The 16,420-nt window shown below is 38.9% G+C and overlaps 1 protein-coding gene across 1 annotated transcript in view; it reads right to left on the bottom strand.

Annotated features, from left to right (window-relative positions):
- Positions 1-16,420, bottom strand: part of CUBN (cubilin) — a 142,488-nt gene that overhangs the window by 51,848 nt on the left and 74,220 nt on the right. The window contains exons 31-38 of the mRNA XM_066316740.1: positions 16,031-16,212; positions 10,693-10,849; positions 8,894-9,010; positions 6,501-6,614; positions 4,804-4,932; positions 4,365-4,497; positions 1,216-1,421; positions 136-317 (exon numbers count right to left, since the gene is read on the bottom strand). Of these exons, the coding sequence (XP_066172837.1) occupies positions 136-317; positions 1,216-1,421; positions 4,365-4,497; positions 4,804-4,932; positions 6,501-6,614; positions 8,894-9,010; positions 10,693-10,849; positions 16,031-16,212 (1,220 nt within the window). The remainder of the gene's footprint in view (positions 1-135; positions 318-1,215; positions 1,422-4,364; positions 4,498-4,803; positions 4,933-6,500; positions 6,615-8,893; positions 9,011-10,692; positions 10,850-16,030; positions 16,213-16,420) is intronic.

Below are 16,420 nucleotides of genomic sequence, written 5' to 3'. Positions count from 1 at the left end.
ATTGAAAGGACAACACAGAAAAAAAAAAAATAAGCCACACCAGATCCTCAGAAATGCTTCCCATTCATCTTGTAGATTTCTCTATTCATCCATTTTACTAAAGTTGATTGAAATAACTTCTCAGAATGAAATCACCTTTAGATTGTCATACTGGCAGCTGTGATGGTTTTCGATATCCATCTGCAGGATACGGCCATGGATAACTTGCGAAGTATTAACACTTATCCGCCACTGGTAATCGGAGTTGTGAGGATAACTCCTGGGCCACTGTGGGGAAGCTATTTGTCCTCTGCCTCCCACAATGTCGTTTCCATACACTGAAAAACAAGAAAGAGACAACGAATGCCTCTAATTCACATAGAGTAAAAGAAACACCTAGGGGGCTCATATGACTTAATTTACTAGGACTAGACAGTGCTGCAAGGCTGTAATGTCTTAGGCAGTTCTAAGATGCACATCTAATTATTTTCTTGATTTGAGAGATGCAGTGCTCCCTTTTCTGAAGAAGTTACCCATTTGAGCCATGTGCGTCTACCTGTAAGAGAAGCAGGAAGACAGCACATCTAAACTCCTCCCTGACTGTGACTACTTTATGTTCATTTTGACCCAAAATCATTAAAGATTTTTTTTTAAATGCCTGTGTATGTTCTGGTGAAAAATGATTCTGACTTCATTGAGGTCTGAACTATTGATAATTCATTTTGAAAAGAAGTTATATCTGAAATGAAAGAAAACTATTAAAAGTTTAGCTTGCATAATCAAAATGGCTGTGAATGTTTAGCTTCAGCAGTCTGTTCATGCAGCAAGTCAGATTGATTTTGGCAGTGTCCCTTGAAATTTTGGATCTATGAATTGGCATAATTTCCTTTTTTCTAATTCCATTCCCTGGTTGATGGCATCTAGATCCAAACCAGAAGACAGACACTGTCACACCCAAAAAGCAAAATGGAAAGCTGGAAAAGAAATACTTTTTCTTAATTTGCCAACTACCTAATAAATACTTACATGCACATGAATTCTGTTCTGGCATTTTTAAGAGAATCCCTTTACATTCAGCAGATATTTTACAAAATATTTTTGAGTGAATTTACAGACGTTTTGACATCAGCAAATATTTTTCTAATAGACTTCAGAGGGCCAAACAATCGCTTTTTAGAATAATTTTAGAAGTACTACAAAAGAGCAATATTTTTCAATCAAATTACATCTACTTACAGTGAGAGAAGGTGGCCCTGAAGCCAACATCTGTGCCTGAACTGTCCGAGACAAATTTGACCCACAGGATATGTCCAACAGTTGATGTGTAATTTGAAGGCAAGGAGTTCCCACAGAATCGTCCTGCCAGCGTGCCTGTATCACTCCCTTCACGGATCTCCAGGTAATCTTTGGTGCAGCCACTACTATGCTCCATCTGAAATGCTCTGTTTCAACAGCAGTAGAAGAGCATTAGCATGCATATGACTGGCACATACTTCAGTGTGTGGCCTGCCAGGCCATTAATCCCACTGTAGATGGTATCCTACTGTAAGAATTAAGAAAAGAGCAGCAACAAAACCCTCAACACCTGCCAAGGCCACCAATACAGGGCACACACTTTCCAGCCCCTTATTTTATAACAGAGCTTCAGTGTGCAGAGTTGCACATTTTAAAGAGTACTCAAACCCTTTTAAAATTTCTTGGTTCTCCAAGAACCATGAAACTCAGAAAGCCCTGAGATATAACCCTGATTTTTAATGTAAATCCAGTGAGTGTTGGGTGCAGAGAATATTTTAGCCCCTTCATATGTGTATTATTTCAGCACACTCTGTTGTGAGAAAACAATTGCTAATTTTGTTGTAGTTAACACCTCAGAGGTCAGAAACCCCTTAGCAGTTTCTTCAGAATTATAAAATATTACTGTTTCTCTGACCTCCCTGACTTTTACATATCTGGGTGTGCAAAATAATAAGGATTGTTATCAACTCTTCTCAACTACTTTTTACCATAGAAAAGGAATGATATACAGTAATCAAATTATGAGTTCTTAATTATTGCACCAAGCTGAATGCTAAATATATTCTAAAAATTATGTGTTATTCTTAGTGAAATGCTTTTATACAAAGCAGCATGGTTTTCTGAAGCAGGCTATGAATATATAGCCGAGATTCCAGAGAGCGCCTCTAATAACCAATGCCTTAAATATTCAGGCCTTCTGATACTCTGGTAATAGCTTCTCCCTCTCAGATTTGAATATAGCCATATGTGTTCAGTATACCATGCTGTGAAATGGTTCCAACCACTCATCTGGATATACTTCAGAACAATTTAAAGCTAACCCTTACATTGCAAGATAGACATTTCAGTTCAGACTGAGCTGAAGAAAATTAATGCCTCATGCCAACAAAACTTTATAACCCCCAAACATTAAATTAAATAAAACACATAATGCTTTCTAACACAATTACTCCATGCTTTCCAGTATTTTCAGCTTGCCTTTCAGCTGTGTGCAGCTGAAGAAAAGAATTAACATCTACTCAGTGTCACTTTATATAAGTGAATGTATGTTCCATTGAAAGTTTCTGCTTCACACTAGAATTTTGGGTTGTTTCTGGAAGGCTACTGTTTATTTTGTAACCTTTAGAAAAATGTTTTCAGGCTTTTTGAAAACATTTTGGAAAATGTTTTCAGGCTGTAGTGCTTTTTCTCTGCTTCAGTGAGTTGTGGAGGAATAGAATGTCCTTTTATTGCATTAGTGAATCAGCACATGCCTAACAAGTTGTGCCTTATGCAGTCAGCGTGTTACCAGAAAAATTTTCTTTTGTTCCGATTAACTGCAAATGCAGGTTTCAGAGTTAGTTTTCTTTTTCTGCTCATTCTTGGTAAGCTTTGATAAAGGTCAGTGCTCTCTTTCTTGGCAGCAGCCACTGCTTGAAGCCCGGAAATGGGTAGGATCAGAAATCTACCTCATGGGTAAAGAATGACCTAATGGCCCTGCTAAAGGACTCCACATTATTCTCCACGTCACTTTCCTGTCAGAACTGTTCAAAGGAAAATTGGTTTACTGAAGGGAAAACAAAATTCCATCGCATATTCTTCTGATTCCTGTTGTAGCTCCTCTGCTTTAACTATGTGATAAATTTTGAAGAGTTAAACATCAATTTTAGACTCTCAGAACACAATCATAGAATATTTTGAGTTGGAAAGGACCTTGATGATCAAGTAGTTTGCCAAACCCCCGCCATGGACAGGGACACCTTCCACTAGACTAGGTTGCCCAGAGCCCCATTCAATCTGGCCTTGAACACTGCCAGGTTTGGGGCATTCACATTTTCTCTGGGTAACCTTTTCCAGTGCCTCATCACTTTCACAGTAAAGAATTTATTTCTAACATCTAATCCAAACCTGTCTCTTTTCAGTTTGAAGCTATTTACCCTTGTCCTGTCACTACAGTTCCTGATGAAGAGTGCCTCTCCATCTTCCCTGTATGTCCCCTTCAGATACTGGAAGGTTGCTAAGAGGTCTCCACACAGCCTTCTCTTCTCTAGCCTGAAGAGCCCAAACTTTCTCAGCCCATCTTCACAAGGGAGGTGCTCCAGTGCCCTTTTCAGCTTTGTGGCTTCCATGTCTTTCTTACACTGGGGGCAACATAACCATATGCAGTGTTCCGGGTGAGATCTCACGAGAGCAGAATCCTCCCTCAACTTCTTGGCCATAATCCTTTGGATGCAGCCCAGGATTTCTTTGGCTTTCTGGGTTGTGAGTGCACACTGCTGGCTCGTGTTGAGATTTTCATCAACCATCACCTCCAAGTCCTTCTCTATAGAGCTGTCCTCAATCACTTCTCTGCCCAACCTGTGGGCATATCTGGGATTACCCTGACCCAGGTTTAGGACCTGGCACTCGACTTTGTTGAATTTCATGAGGTCTGCCTCAGCCTACCTCATAAATGCATCAAGATCCCTTCAGAGGCATAACCCTACAATGTGTGGAATATCTAGACCCTTTATATTAATCATCAATATAACAAACACTAAAATGAACCTTTACACTGTAGGAATTTCCTTTGTAAAGAAAAGGCAGAGTGATGCTAAATTTCCTCTTCTTGTTTATAAGTGAGTAATAACTGGCTTCTTCAGCATCCCATGCTGCTCAAATGATAAACCACCTATTTATATAATGCTGTACAGGCCTTAATACAAGCAATGACTAAGACAGGGTAACACTGATTGCAAGCTGCCACTGACCCCTGCTGTGTTCTCTTTCCAAGTGACTCTAAAAATACGTTTCAGCTTTATCATTCGGTAATTACATTTCCTAATAAACACAGAACATCCTTCCTTCAGGTCTGTTAAAGGCTGAATAATAACCCCTGGCAAAGCACTTACATGAAGGACAGCTGGAGCCTGTTGCCAGGGGAGCTGAGGATTGTCCAGACACACTCGCTGTTGTGCGGATATGGCTCGGGATAGCCAGGGCTGTTGAAAGCTCCTCTGTCCATGTGGAAAGTACCCCCGCAGGCTGCAACAAGAGACAGCAGAGGCTTGGAAAGGATGACATTAAGAAAAAAAAAACAAACAAAAAACCCCCAAAAAAACCAACAAAAAACTTGACAGAGATAGAGCACTTGCTAATCAAGAAAACATTTTTCCTTGCCTCCTTTGTTCTTTAGCTTGTTGATGTAATTGCTGAGGCCTTGGCCAAGAAGACAAAAGGCTACAGAGGCGGTTCAAAAATCAAGTGGCAGAGAGAAAAAGAGGTAAAGGATCTCTTCTTTTTCTGAAAAGCCAGAGTCATGAGGAAGTAGCACCTGTCTGATGGACTTACATGATGATGATGCAGCATAGGTGGCACGGAAGCCCTTGGCAGTAATGTTGTTGTTGGAGATGAAATTCACCACCAAGGCATTACCAAAAGAAGTGATGGGATGTGGCATAGTAGCGCCACAGTAACGGCCTGAAAGAGAGCAGACCAGAGTGGAAAAAAAATGAGTGTTCAGCATGTAACTACTACTGCTAATTTAACATTTGGAGTTAATGCCTGACAACAAGAAACACTAACATTTGTTGCTTACAATTGCAATTGTCAATTCAATCTACATAAAAAAAGAAATACTCCTGTACATTTGCACAAAACTCAACTCCTGTGGCAATACTTTTTAACAGAAAAAGGACCTCCTGCACTCCAGACACCCTCATCCCTGGCTATTCTGTCACTGAGTCCCCTCAATGAATATGAAAAAAATGAGAAACTACTGCCTTATTGGAAATAAACACCAACAAAACTATCAAATATGTCTGACAGCAGTTTCCATTTCATTCAATTGGTTTATGATGAAAAAATAAAAAACAACAGAAAAATAACAAACCATTTCTCTTGTGATGAATTGTAACATGGAGATTAAGAATATGAGTCATGACCTGTCAAAAAGGCATATGACAGTGAAAAGAAAGATAAGAGCTAGTATCATAGAATCATGGAACCTTTGGGTTGGAATGAACCTTTAAAGGTCATCTAGTCTAACCACCCTGTAATGAGGAGGATCATCTTCAACTAGATCAGGTTGCTCAGAACCTCATCCAGCCTGACCTTGAATGTTTCCAGGGCATCTACCAATTCTCCAGAAAACTTGTTGCAGTATTTCACCACCCTCATCATAATTTTTTTTCTTTATATCTAGTTGAAATCTACCTTCTTTTAGCTTAAAACTATGACAATCTCGGTATGCCTTTCTAAAATGTTTTTACTCATCTTACTTACATGTTCCCTTTAAGTACTAAAAAATCCTTTTGAAAGCCAAGGATAGGAGACAAAAAATGAATTCTGCACTTAGTTACAAACTTTTTAAACTGATTGCAGCCCTACTCCTGACAAATGAGCAAAAGTAGAGTAAGGGAGAATATACTAAGACAGAGATATTCTGAATTTTCAAGCAAAGAATTAGAGGCAGCCCTAGGGATATGAGGAGAGGTGAGACTACCCTATGGCCTGGGCTCTGAATTTTGCTCCTTCAGGCTGGTCCTGGCACTTGAAGGGAATGGTACTGTCCAGAGAAGTCAGAAGAAAGCTGTAGACGACTCAAAAAAAAGCAGAAAAATTAGGCTTTCCATGAGAAACCATTTTCTCCTCCCAGAAGTCTGCAGCTTCCTTACCTGTGTTTAGCATGGACTGCACTTATTCACTGTGCTTGTGTGTTATGTTACATTTTTGTGCAGTTAACTGGAAATTTGGTTTAAATGGAATTGCTTGGTTCCCAATATTGTTCAGCTGAGGAGGATGGAAAAGGCAGCTGGAGCCAACACCAAGCTGCAGGTTAGTAGGAGCATAGTCAGAGCCTGGGAGAACTCTGCCATTTACACTGAAGACTCATTCTCCATTCTCAATTTCCTCTGGGCAGAGAGGCCAAGAAGATTCTGTTATCAAAGATAATCCATGAAGCAGGAGACCACAAACAGAAAACCTTCTCCTGCTTACCTTGGGTGTAGTTCTATATATATGAAATACACAAGGGAAAGGTACAATACCTTGAAGTGGAGCCTCATAGTTATTCCCATCCAAAATCTCCACAAAATCCGTTGTACAGTTTATTCTATTGTTTTCAATGTCAAAGTCAGTGAATGAAAGTGTGACGTGGTTGACTGGCAACAGCAAAGAGTAAAAATTTAGGAAAAAGTTTGTAATTTCACAGAGAAATAATTATATGTAAACAAATGTTCTTTTTTCCCCCTGAAGTCAATCAGTCCCCATAAAGCATATCACCAGAAGTAGTATTTTTTTTATTATATATTGAATGAATTTGATGTAAGTGCATTAACATTAGTGTAAAGGTGTTGGTAAAACTCTTCAGTACCTTTCAGTTCAAGTACTTTCTAGTTCAATCAACATTAGAAGCACAGGATTTAACATATACACATGGATCTAAGTGTCCTTGTTTCTCGACAACTTCATTATATACTGAAAACTTTAGCAAAAAAACGTGGAAAATCTACAGACATTCAAAACCAAAACTTATTTCTACACACCCATGACCTGCTGTCCCTTTGCGATCTATACCATAGATCTGGACAAATGTGCCATGCTCCAGGCTTAGAAAGAGGCGCTTCTTTCATCATATTGCAACATTCCATATTCATCAATCGGATTGGTCAAAGGATCATTAACTACCCTCAGCTATACTTGTACAGAATTGGATTTTCCACACTCTTGGACTGCAGGCTATATAATGAAAAAGAGGATTTCTGATTCAGGGTATTTTTGACTCTCCTACTACTCTTGCTTGTCTGATAAAAAGGTGAAGTCACAGCTGGCAGAAGAGAAGCCGTCCTTGACACCAGTCTGGGACATTAGTTACTACTGGCTTTAGGGTTCCATGCAGTTTGAGTGAGCCAGAAAGTGTCTCATGATTCAGATGACAACTAAGTTTTCTCCCACACTGACCAAGTTGAATTTGACACAAATATTTTGCTTCTCACTGGGTCCCAGTTTATTGGCTTGAATAAACTGAAATGACAGACATGGAGCCCAGGCTGCATTCAGCAGGGTGCCACTGACTGGCATTCAGCTGCATACACATGTTCTGCACTCCTTTGTGTCCTGTCTGGTCAGTCAATTACAGCTATCAATGCAGGTCCTCAGGATACACAGCAAAAAGGAAAAACACACTGGGTGGCCAGAGCAGGAGACTTGTTGGCCTTCCCAGTAAAAGCAGAGCAGGAACTCTGCTGTGGCCTGCCATTGGCTAAATCTATCAGACATGGGTATGCAATGCAATGCAATGTATGTACGCTATTTATTTATGTAATACCACATGATGGCATAATGAAGCCACGTGCAGCTGTAACATGAGGCATGGGGTGGTACTGCTGCTAAGTGCAGGAAGTCACTACTTCTTATACAGCATTTTTATGATCTCTCATACTCATATAATTCAGGAGATAGCAGTCATGTATGAGTTTTCAGTATGAATCCAGGGAAAGTTTGTCTTTAAAAACAGACATTCTCTAGGTGATGAACAGCTCAGATGATGTCCTTTTCATGGACATCCTATTTGTATAAATAAGCATGCTAAAAAAAAATTGTTTATCTCCTGATTTATGTTATTTTCTTGGCAAATTGATATTTGTTTTATAAACTACCAAAATAAACTTATAAATATGATTGAAACATTCTAGGATTTTAATGCTGTCTAAATATGTTATGCACAACTGAAGTAGAATAATTGCTATTTAAAATTTGGGTACTAGGACACTATTATAGGATTTAACACATGCAAATTATTTTTAGGAATCTTATACAATATAAAGGTAATAGAGGTTATTAAAGATAGTAGCAATATCTGATGGAAAATATTTGGTGTTTTATGATCAATCATAAATCTATGTAAAATTATGAATAGCTGAGAGTGCATCTATGCATCCAGAAAGAGTTTATTTATATATATACACATATATATAATATTTTTGTTTCTATTTGAAATCAAAATTTCTGTGCACTTTTTCTCATTATTTAACCTAATCTTTTTAATGTTAACAGCATAGATTTAATGTAACACAACTCCAGCTTGAAAACTCCGGACCAGAATACCGTCAGCTAAATACAAATGCTTTAATCATATGAAAACCCTTAGATTTTCTCATGAATCCAATTTTACATAGTATTCAACACCTCACTTATAGTTGTAACACTTGGGTCACAGTAAATTTGCTAAGATGACAAAGTTGTAAGTTGTTTTCCTCACTATGCACTAAATCTTTTACAGTGAAATCTGACTAGTGACAGATTGGGAGGGCCACACTCACCAACTACCAGGATGCAGAACTTCCTAAAGAAATAAAGGAGGAACTTTGCATTGTTATTACAGAAAAGAAGATGAGGATGTTAGTCATCCCAACTAACTATAAAAGATGTTTTTACTTACATGGTTCCTGAGCCTGAATAATCCAGCTGCAATTCTGATTGTTTGGGTATTTGGCAGGATACAGAGGAGAGGAAATTGCTGCCCCAACTGAATCTGACTCTATGAAACTTCCACATGCTTTAAACACAAATATATAGATACATATATAAATATAGATACAAATCACCTTGCTTACATTCTGTACTGAAAATTAATGTGTGAAGTGTAACATGGTACATCAGCATGAAATGATAATAGAATTCGCAATAGTATTTAATCAGAAGAAGAAACTTAAGGATTAGTTCTCAGCACTGGTTGCTCTTTCTTAGCCTGGATCCACATGCCATGCTGCACCTGGCTGACCATCTGCAAGAAGCCAGAGTGACTTTAGACCTGATAGTTTTCATCTCTTCATAGCCCGGAAGAGATATCTTGAAGCCAAAATAACTTGGTTTCAGGTTAGTGCAATACACCCATTTCTCTGGTTGTTTGTCTATGTTGGCAGCAAGAAAGAAAAAAATCATAAGTAACTGTCCTTAACCTTCCAACACCCAAGGGTGGCCCCACATTGCACTGGCATGATCCTCTTGTGAGCTGTGTCAGCAACACTGCAACTGTGAGGTGTTGCACACACACTACAGCTTGACTGCCTGCAGAACATTGGCTGGCAGTGCTGAGTGCTGCTGTGCCTCATTGCTAAGCTCACTGGCTGCTCATAAACCTCTCAGGTCAGAATTTAACTCACACCTGCTTTAAACTGCAGGGTGAGGAGATGAGTACTGAAGAGTGAGGTTCATTTATTGTGTTGCGCTGCCTAAAATACCAAACAGAAGATGGGATTTGGTTAACTGAGTTTTCTCAGGAAGAGGGAAGCTGGGTTGCTAACATCCTAGGCAGGGAGCACTCACTCACCAGACATGGTTTGTGCAGTACTGAATCCAGTAAATGTGTTTTGAGAAAGCTAAACAGTTTAGGCTCTCACAGCTGTTAGCCAGAAATGCCTAATTGTATCTAACTAGTACCTCAGTAAATGGGGTTTCTGAGATTTTTGCTGATACAAACCCCTCCTTTTCTTTATAATTTTTCACAATATTTTCAAAGCAAGAAGCATTTCTGGGAAAAGCAATAATTTATAGTGAAAAGAATCCTGAGAGGAAAATGAGAGAAACTGATTTTCTCTGCCAAAATTAAATGTCTGTATCTTGGGGAAAAACTGTTTCCCAAATTATTGAGAAAACATAAAAGCAAATAAGTGGGTATCAAATAATATGTAACTTCATGAAAAATTCTGTCCAGTTGGTGTCAATTGAAATTAAAAAGGAAACCATGTAAAATACCAATTAGTCTGCCACAAATTGGATAGTTGATGTTTGGCAGGGGATGCAGGCCTGAATCCATGGACTTCATCAACAGCAGCACACAGAATTCTTTTATAGCTTTTCAGATTCATGCGCATGGCTGGACATATAAAATGTTATTTTGTCACTAGGTCTGTGGAAACTGCCAGTTGCATATTTTTCTCAGGACAGTTATGGGCAGCTAACACTCTAGGGACAAAGAACAAGAGGTAGCTGATGTGTGCTAGATGTCTTGCTACAAAAAGTGTGATTTCTTTTTTCCCAGTTGAAGAATCTAAGTTGATCCTTGGACTTTAAAGTCTTTAATCTATAATTTGGAAAAAAAATGTTCCTGGTAAAGATACACACTGGTGTGCTGCATGGGTAGAAATGACACTTTCCATTATCAGCTGTGCTAAAAGACTGTGTCTGATACCAAGTGGTGATTAGATAAATATGCATTAATGTAAATGATGAAATTACCCTCAGTGAAGTGAGCACTGAAGCCCCTGTGCTGGATGGTTGCATCGGAGTGCAGTCGGATGTACATCTGATTCTTGGAGGATGTGATAGGAGGAGGTTGCTGTGTTCCACAGAGTGTTCTAAGAAGTGGTGCTTCATTGTTAGGACCATCAAATACCTGTTATGAAAAGATCAAGTGAAGTACTTAGTTTCAATGGGGGTATTGCAAAGACTTTTATTTCATTCTCTCTCTCATGTTTCATATATTTTGATTATTATATAGTCCTGCTATGGGCAGTGCAAACAAACTGTACATTGCCTATCTTCAGTTAGCAATTTCCCAAAAATGCATATATTTCAGGTTGAAACTACTGTGACCCTTAACAGTAATGCCCCAAGTAAACATCATCTTTCACGTGTATTGGGTATTGAAGCAACTCTCCTTTAACAATCCTGATGTTCCCATATATTTGTTTTCTGTTAATGGCTAACATGAGCTCCTGTGTAGCTTTCAGTTAAACTCTACATCTTGTCTCAGTAAGATTTCTAAACTGACCCTAACATGCAACTGGTGCACCAGTGAGAGCTATGACTCTGGACAGAAGGTCACTAGGGTTATGGTTTTTAGATACGGCATTAAGGATCAGAGTATTATAACTATATTTTATAACAGTTTTAGAGTGCTGAATTATGCACACATACATGAAGTGCTATTTAAGCAGAGGGTAAAGAAAAGTAAAAAAAAGAAAAAAAAAAAAAAAAGAAGAAGAAGAAAGTAGATAGGTTTACAAAACTTCACTTTTAATTTTACCACAAATGGCTTCCTTCTCTTTTTTTTCCCCCTACAGCTGATAATTTTGTTTCCTTCCTGTTTCTCAATCAGGAATCTAACAGAGAAGTTAGAACCAATGAGTTCTTAACTTAAGAAACATCAAAATTTTGACAAGAGAAAGTACAAATAAAAAATGGCCACAGTCTCAGTTTCCCATCAATCCTTCCTAGCACTCCAGCAGAAGTGATTTGTTGCTGCTGTGTTTAGAGCCATGGGACAGTCTCAGAAGTGCCTGCCTTCAGCAGTAAGGAGCACTGGAGCTCCCAGCACAGTTGCATGACTGTGCGCAGAGGAAGAGCCTTTGGGTTGCAACAGCAGTTGAATTCAGTTCCTGTTTCAGCATTAACGTCCTGCCCTTCCACAGCACATCATTTAATATAATGGAGAAAAATATCTATTAAAATGTGTATAGGTGTACACAAAAATGGAGCCAGAATGGTAAAAGCTATATAAAAGCCATACAAATGCCATCAGATTAGAAGACATGCACTTTTATTGAGAATGTCTTCCTTTACTTCAAAATGCCTCACATTCTAGCGAGTCTGTGCAAGGCAGCACCAATGAATTAGAATTTTTTAACTAGACTGTGTAACACAATGCAATGCTTCTGCCTCCAGTATTCAAAGGCTTTTGAACACACTAGTGAAAAAAACCCAAAAAAACCCAGCAGCTGAGAGAAAGATGACCTGTCTCAAATAAACCTCAGTGCTAAGAAACAAGGGATAAAACTCCTGCTTAATCCCCTGACATACCCTACATAGTCAATGCTGTACTCATGAATTAAACATTTGCCTGTGATGCTGTGAACACTAGCTAGCTGTGTGGGATCTTGTGATGGAGTATTAAGTCTGCAACGCCTGTTAAAATGAGTACCTGGTAAAGACACCCAAAAACATCCATCCATTCAACCTTTTCTTCTCTCTTGGCAGCCTGCCACAATCAGCCCTCTAATACACAGTGTGCAGTGTTTATTCTTCCTCTGCACATATATTCTGTATAGAAATCAAACTGCCTGGAGTTAAAAACCACAAACCATGGAATGTGGGGGGAAAAAAATAACCCTTAGGAATTAAGGCAGTGTCTTTCCCTAGACAGCAGTGAGAAGATTTTATCTGAATGCTGGAACTGAAAAGAAGTATTGCATGGACAGGGCATAGAGAGAGGGCCTGACTACTCCTGGTAAAATGCTGGCTTTGATCTGCATGCCTCTGCCCAGCTGAGGAAACGACCAGGAGGATTTCAGGTTTGCAGCTCGATCAGAAACCACAATATTCACACAATAGTTCAGGAAAGAGTTGAGCCTCTGTAGTTTCTTAAAGTTATTTTTAAAACATCTGAGAAATGCATTTCTGTGGCCAAATGACTAAGGAAAACCAATGCATCTGCTTACTTAAAAGCCCAGTTTTCAGTTGCATTGTGCATAGCAGCAATTCCCTTTCCACAGTGAACATAACTGAGTGACTCATTGCCTTCTTCTTCAAATGTGTCCTGAATTTTGCACAAACATATGACAAAAAGATGTCAATTTTTGCCTTCTAAGCAAAAAAATCTCCTCATATTTCTAATGGTTCTCTTTTGAAAGATTCTTTTTGCCAGCACCTAGAATAAATGAAGTTGTACCTCCTCTCTATTTCCCAGAAGCTTACCTTTCTACACTTCTGTGTTTTACTTGTTATACTGCAACAGGAAAGAAAAATAACATTTACTTAATCAAACTCACTGGACAGAGTAAACTATTTCTTGCTCCCCTTTCCAAGACCTCGTGCTACAAGCACTGCCTTCTGAGCCATGTCCTCCTCCAGTCTCCAAATACTTGAAACTCTTGCTGACCTGAGCTCCTGGCATAGCATCAGATACATTATTGGTTAAACATGGTCCAAAAACACAGCAAATGGTGCATTCACAATTACTTTGCCTCCATTTTCCTTCAAATAAACAAATTTTTTGTGAGTCACACTCTCCTGACAGAAGAACACAGGGGTTGGTACACAGAGAGGAATTAAAAATTTATTCAAGTATGTTGACAATGACAACAGAAAACTCTTCCTAAAGATCTTATGCTTTCTACATAATGTAATTGAGTTAGAATTGAGATTAGAGAAAGGCTATATACCCTCCTTTAACAGATGAAAAGATAGTCATCTGTTCTGAGAACAAGTAAGAAAGAAAACTGAGGTGCAGAAACAGAGTACTCAACTAAATTTAGAAAGCTAAATAAATGAAAAATGTGCTCTCTGCACTCCCTCCACTGGCTCTAGAAGAAGCTCAGGGGAGTTATCCCAAGATTTACCATCACAGGCTCAGAATACATTTTGCTGAACATAGATCTGTGTTCAGATTCACATCTGAAATCACTAAGCAGAACTGAAAAATGCACGAGGCTTTATGGAGTTGCAGCATAGCCAAGAAGCAGCAGACACAATTATTTTCCCTCCTCCCACTTTGCTCACATAACACACATGCAATGGAAAACCTTAGACAAAAAAATACATTTTCATGTGTTCCCCATAGAAAGGAATTTATGGTAGAAATATTGGGAAAAAACCCAACTTGAGTCATAATGCAGGGAAAAATGAATGGATCTAGAAGGGAGGGTGAATAAAAATACCATTAGTTCACTGAAGGGCGGAGGGAAGCCCCAAGAGAACTCACAGAGCAAATAAAATTCACACAGATAAGTAAAAATTCAAGAAACAGAAAAGGGTGGAACCTCTGTGCTACTCGTACATGGTAGTTATTCCTATATTAGGGAGAGAAAAACAACCCACCTGCTTCCTTAGCTGCCTGTATTTTCCATTTACACAGCTTTTGGAATGCAATTCCAAAACCATTCACAGTCAGAATCTACTTATATTTTCCAGCTACTCTCTGTCCCTTCACTCTGTTCTCCTATGTGTGAGGCAAATAGCAAGTCTTGAAACGAGGCAAACACAGATCACATCTAGGTGTTGGAAACAAGTGATTCTATTACTGGCATACCAGGAGTGAAAGAAACCTCATTTACTCCTTTCTTGCTCTGCTGGTTCCCCTGCATGAGCACTCAAAATCCCTACCTCAGACACCAAGGCCTCAGACTCCTTTATTACCTCTTGGCTTCAAAACAGCATTCCCCCTTATCAGTTTTCAAACCACACTCTACTTGGTGGGCAGTGATTGATGTCTGCATCAAATTTAAATCTCTAATTGTGTTTGCACAGCTGGGGCTAATGGGCAACTTCCTTCTTCAGCATCCCAAAAAAACCAAAAAGCAAACAAGAAAAGAAGCAAACAACAGATACACCTATAGCTCTGAGGACAAGGGGTGTCACTGCACAGGGTCTGCAGACTCTGTTCATGCAAAGAGCTCTGGCACAGCCATCTCCTCTGCCCACTGAGGGAATGATTCTTTTCAATTATTCAAAACTCAGTGTTCTATCCAGCCAGTAAAGGTAATGGGAGACTTGTGCTTGTAGCTGCAAGTAGCTCATGGAACTGAGTACTTCACAAAGTGTTAAGATACATGGAAATATCCCTTGGCATGAGGTGTAGAAGAGAAACTAGTATATCAGGCCTTTTCAGAATTTAATCTTTAATTTGTGAATGGTTTGTTTGCATCAACAGAAATACTACAAAATCTCAGATAGCCTGTGTTTCTCTCAGGCCCTTTGACTTTCTACTCCTGTGTCATAGCACAGAAGATTTGAAAGCTTCTTTTCAACGGTGCCCTGATGTAGTTAATAATTTAAATGAAAAGACATAACCATATTTCCTTGTGCTTTGTAACCAGAAAAAAAAAAAAAAAAAAAAAAGGAACAGTCATTGTACAAAGATGCTTTGTGGGCAAATGAAATCTTCATTTCTGCTCAGCAAAATTTCCTTTATTTCTAGTTCAGTACAAAAAAGCTTTATGAGGCAATGTTGTTAAAACTGATGCTGTTTTCAAAAGAGTCTCAGCTCCTGCCAAATTGAGTTCTTTGTGAATGACAGTTTATCAAGGAGAAGAAGGCTGGATTTTGGGCTACAGCCACTGTGCTTTATCTGACTAGTACTGATCACACATGCCTTTGTACTGAGTGAAGTGCAATCTGACATCCAGGGTCAGGATTTCATGTCCCTGCTCCCAAAAGGCCAAGAGGAGACTTGAAGAGTTTTTTGCTGTTGTACAATGATTGAGCAGCAATGTGAGTTTCTGTGACACCAACAAAAGTTCACAAACCAGCAGCAATGTGAAGCTTTAAAGAGAGCAGTGGGTCTAATGAAGCAATTAAACAGACAGCTGCAGAGCACCTGAATAAACAGTGCATGCATAAAGAAAATTAGCCAGCAACAATTCCCTCTGCATGCAGACTCCCTCTCTCCTGAGTTTAGCAGAGTGTGGGCAATCTGCTATATATGTCAGCAGTTCATCCTATGGTTGGAGAAAGCTGTGGTAAACTGCACTATAAATGGGATAGGATGTCATTGTAATAGTCATCGTGCATGAGGTTATTTTGCAAGCATTTCACCAGACTAATTAAGGAAACCTTTGAAATTTCTTTTGTTACTTACCTCAACATTGTCATAGTTACATGAAAGGTGATTTTCAATGTCAAAATCAGTGAAATTCAATAGGATTCTGTGGCCCTGGTCAACTTGGATAACCCAGGAACAATCTGTGTTGTTATTATAAGGTTGAGGATAGTTTGGAGAATGGATTTCCCCACTGGTAGCTTGGAAAATACCACCACAGCCTGAAAAAGACACAATCAGCTTTAATCACAAGCTCTTTCCTTTTATGCTTAGTGAGAATCCACCTCTATTTTTAAACTAAGAACATCTCCCTTTTTGTATTTCCTACATTAGGCTTTTGTAAGATGAGTGCTACAACTTTTGAAGTGTGCAACAAAAATCAATAGAAATTTCTTTTTGGAAAGTATAACACTATCATTAACAACATAT

The sequence above is a fragment of the Sylvia atricapilla genome, chromosome 1, assembly GCF_009819655.1.
Source record: "Sylvia atricapilla isolate bSylAtr1 chromosome 1, bSylAtr1.pri, whole genome shotgun sequence".
NCBI lineage: Eukaryota > Metazoa > Chordata > Aves > Passeriformes > Sylviidae > Sylvia > Sylvia atricapilla.
This window is presented reverse-complemented; position numbering and strand designations above follow the sequence as displayed.